Here is a 2391-nt window from a genome sequence, read left to right on the forward strand (position 1 = left end):
TGAAAAATCAAAGTCTAGAAAAGCGAGCATGGTATGCATGATGAGTGATCCATCCGCTAGATTATATAACTCAGTGAGTAACAATTCTCATCAATTAGACCAACAACTCTTCCTACAATAAGGGGGTGTGCAGAGGGACAGAAACTCCTATACTTTGCTACATGGGTAAGAATGATGAACATGCAGATCTTCTGGGCCATGGAGAAAACGTGGAAAAGGAGCGAAATTCCTGTCCCAACACCGTTAGTATTGCAGTATAATGGATAGGAAAGAATGATGAGAGGGTAGTAGTGTAACAAATTTACATGCCATAAACTTGGCAGAAGTAGCTGCATACTTCTGGCAGTCAATTTGGAAAGAAACAGTCAGTTTTAAAGTTCCCAGTCTTGGCCAGGCATGGAGGTTCAGGCCTGTAATCCTAGCACGCTGGCAGGCCAAGGCAGGAGGACTGCTGGAGTCTAGGAGTTCAAGACCAGCCTGGGCAACATAGCAAGACCCCATCTCTACACAAAATAAAAAATATTAGCCCGTTGTGGTGGTGCATGCCTGTAGTCCCAGTTACTCGAGTCTGAGGTGGGAGAACTGCTTAAGCCCAGGAGGTCAAGGCTGCAGTGAGTCGTGATTATGCTACTGTACCCCAGCCTGGGTGACAGAGAGACTTGTCAAAAAATAAAATAAAATAAAAAACCCACAAAATATCCTAGTCTACACAACTGTAACCTATACAACTGAGCATAAATCTCTTCAGTGGGTTCTCAGAGGATGGACTCCAGATATACAGTGCATCACACTGTTCACCATCCCCATAGTAAATGCAATAAATAGCAAGATTCATGGGGCTGTTTCTTGTTAACACCTGTCAATATAAACCAAAGGCATCACAGAGAAGTGCAAAGTTAAAGCATCTCAAGAGCGGCAAACATGATGCAGCCCAAATAGTGTGTAGTCAGAAATACTGTTTAAAATGACCCACTGGTTAAAGACCCACTATTTAACACTATTTAATCTGTTTAACTCAGATTTTCTAGTATTTCAAATACTAATGACGTATTAGGGAATTCTTTTTTTTTTTTTTTGAGATGGAGTCTCGCTCTGTCGCCCAGGCTGGAGTGCAGTGGCCGGATCTCAGCTCACTGTAAGCTCTGCCTCCCGGGTTTATGCCATTCTCCTGCCTCAGCCTCCGGAGTAGCTGGGACTACAGGCGCCGCCACCTCGCCTGGCTAGTTTTTTGTATTTTTTAGTAGAGACGGGGTTTCACTGTGTTCGCCAGGATGGTCTCGATCTCCTGACCTTGTGATCCGCCCATCTCGGCCTCCCAAAGTGCTGGGATTACAGGCTTGGGCCACCGCACCCGGCCAGGGAATTCTTAATACTAGATGATATCTGAAGTAAGTTTTATTTGCCATACCCTAATCAAATTGTGCTGATTATATCAGCACTGACAAAAATCCCTAGGAGGGAAAAATCAGACTTAAGACCTAAAATTCCTGAATTGTGATTATGAATTTAGTACCTATGTGGACAAAAAATGGTCATTCCTCAAAAGCCAAATAAAGCACCAGACAAAATTATATAAAATTACAAATTAAGAATTTATTTATGTTTTCATCTTTTTAGAAATAAAAAGGCTTAAAAAACAAAATGGTTGCAAAAATGGTTAATTTTGTTATATCCTAATTGCTTAGGTGTGCTCTGTAAATTCCAAATAAGTAAAATAATATAAAAATACATTTTCAAATCTTTATAGAACAAAAAGAAAACATTAAATGCTTTTGGATTTTCTTTACTCCTCCCACAGATGAGTTCACAAATATAAAAACTGGTGTACATTTGAAGTACAAATCTCCAACAGCCAAGTAATTATAGTTTCTTCTGTTATGTGCAAAGATTATTTCATATTTACTTGGTATGGAAAGCAGAGTACAGGCTCAGTGGACAATAATCATTAAACAGATTATGTTTAAGAAAATGCTGTTGTAAAAATGTACAATAGTACATACAATTTTGGTAATTATGCACTTCTCCTTTTAAAGTAAATACAGCTTTTCGATATAAATCTTTCAAAGGTTTTCTTTGAAGAGCTGTGAGGTGACTGTATTTCAGATTTGATGAACAGTAATTTGTCAGTAAACTTCTCAAAAAACCAAGCCCAGAGAGAACTGTTTTCTTTTTCCCTCCACGTGGTCGGTTTCATTCTTAAGGAAGGGCTGATACAGTAAGAAGATGAACTTCACAAACCTTTACACAAGTTTGTGAACTCTCAACTAAAGACACCACCTCTGATGTGGATGGTTTCATTCAATCCATGTTCGACCAGCTTTATATCTTCTAGATCATCTTTAATGATGCTAATCAAATGGCTAAGGCCTTCCTGTTGTTGTTTCAAATGCT

The 2391-nt window shown here is 39.2% G+C and overlaps 1 protein-coding gene across 3 annotated transcripts in view; it reads right to left on the bottom strand.

Annotated features, from left to right (window-relative positions):
* Positions 1-1568: 1568 nt before the first annotated feature.
* NUP54 (nucleoporin 54kDa) overlaps positions 1569-2391 on the bottom strand; it is a 33761-nt gene continuing 32938 nt past the window's right edge. For 2 of the 3 annotated variants that reach the window (XM_011927223.1, XM_011927222.1), the window contains one exon: positions 1577-2389. In XM_011927223.1, the coding sequence (XP_011782613.1) occupies positions 2261-2389 (129 nt within the window). In that variant the 3' untranslated portion in view covers positions 1577-2260. Of the gene's footprint in view, positions 2390-2391 lie in introns of all 3 variants that reach the window. The other variant, XM_011927221.1, reaches the window with a different exon arrangement.

Source organism: Colobus angolensis, unplaced genomic scaffold (assembly GCF_000951035.1).
Source record: "Colobus angolensis palliatus isolate OR3802 unplaced genomic scaffold, Cang.pa_1.0 Scaffold70, whole genome shotgun sequence".
Classification (NCBI taxonomy): domain Eukaryota; kingdom Metazoa; phylum Chordata; class Mammalia; order Primates; family Cercopithecidae; genus Colobus; species Colobus angolensis.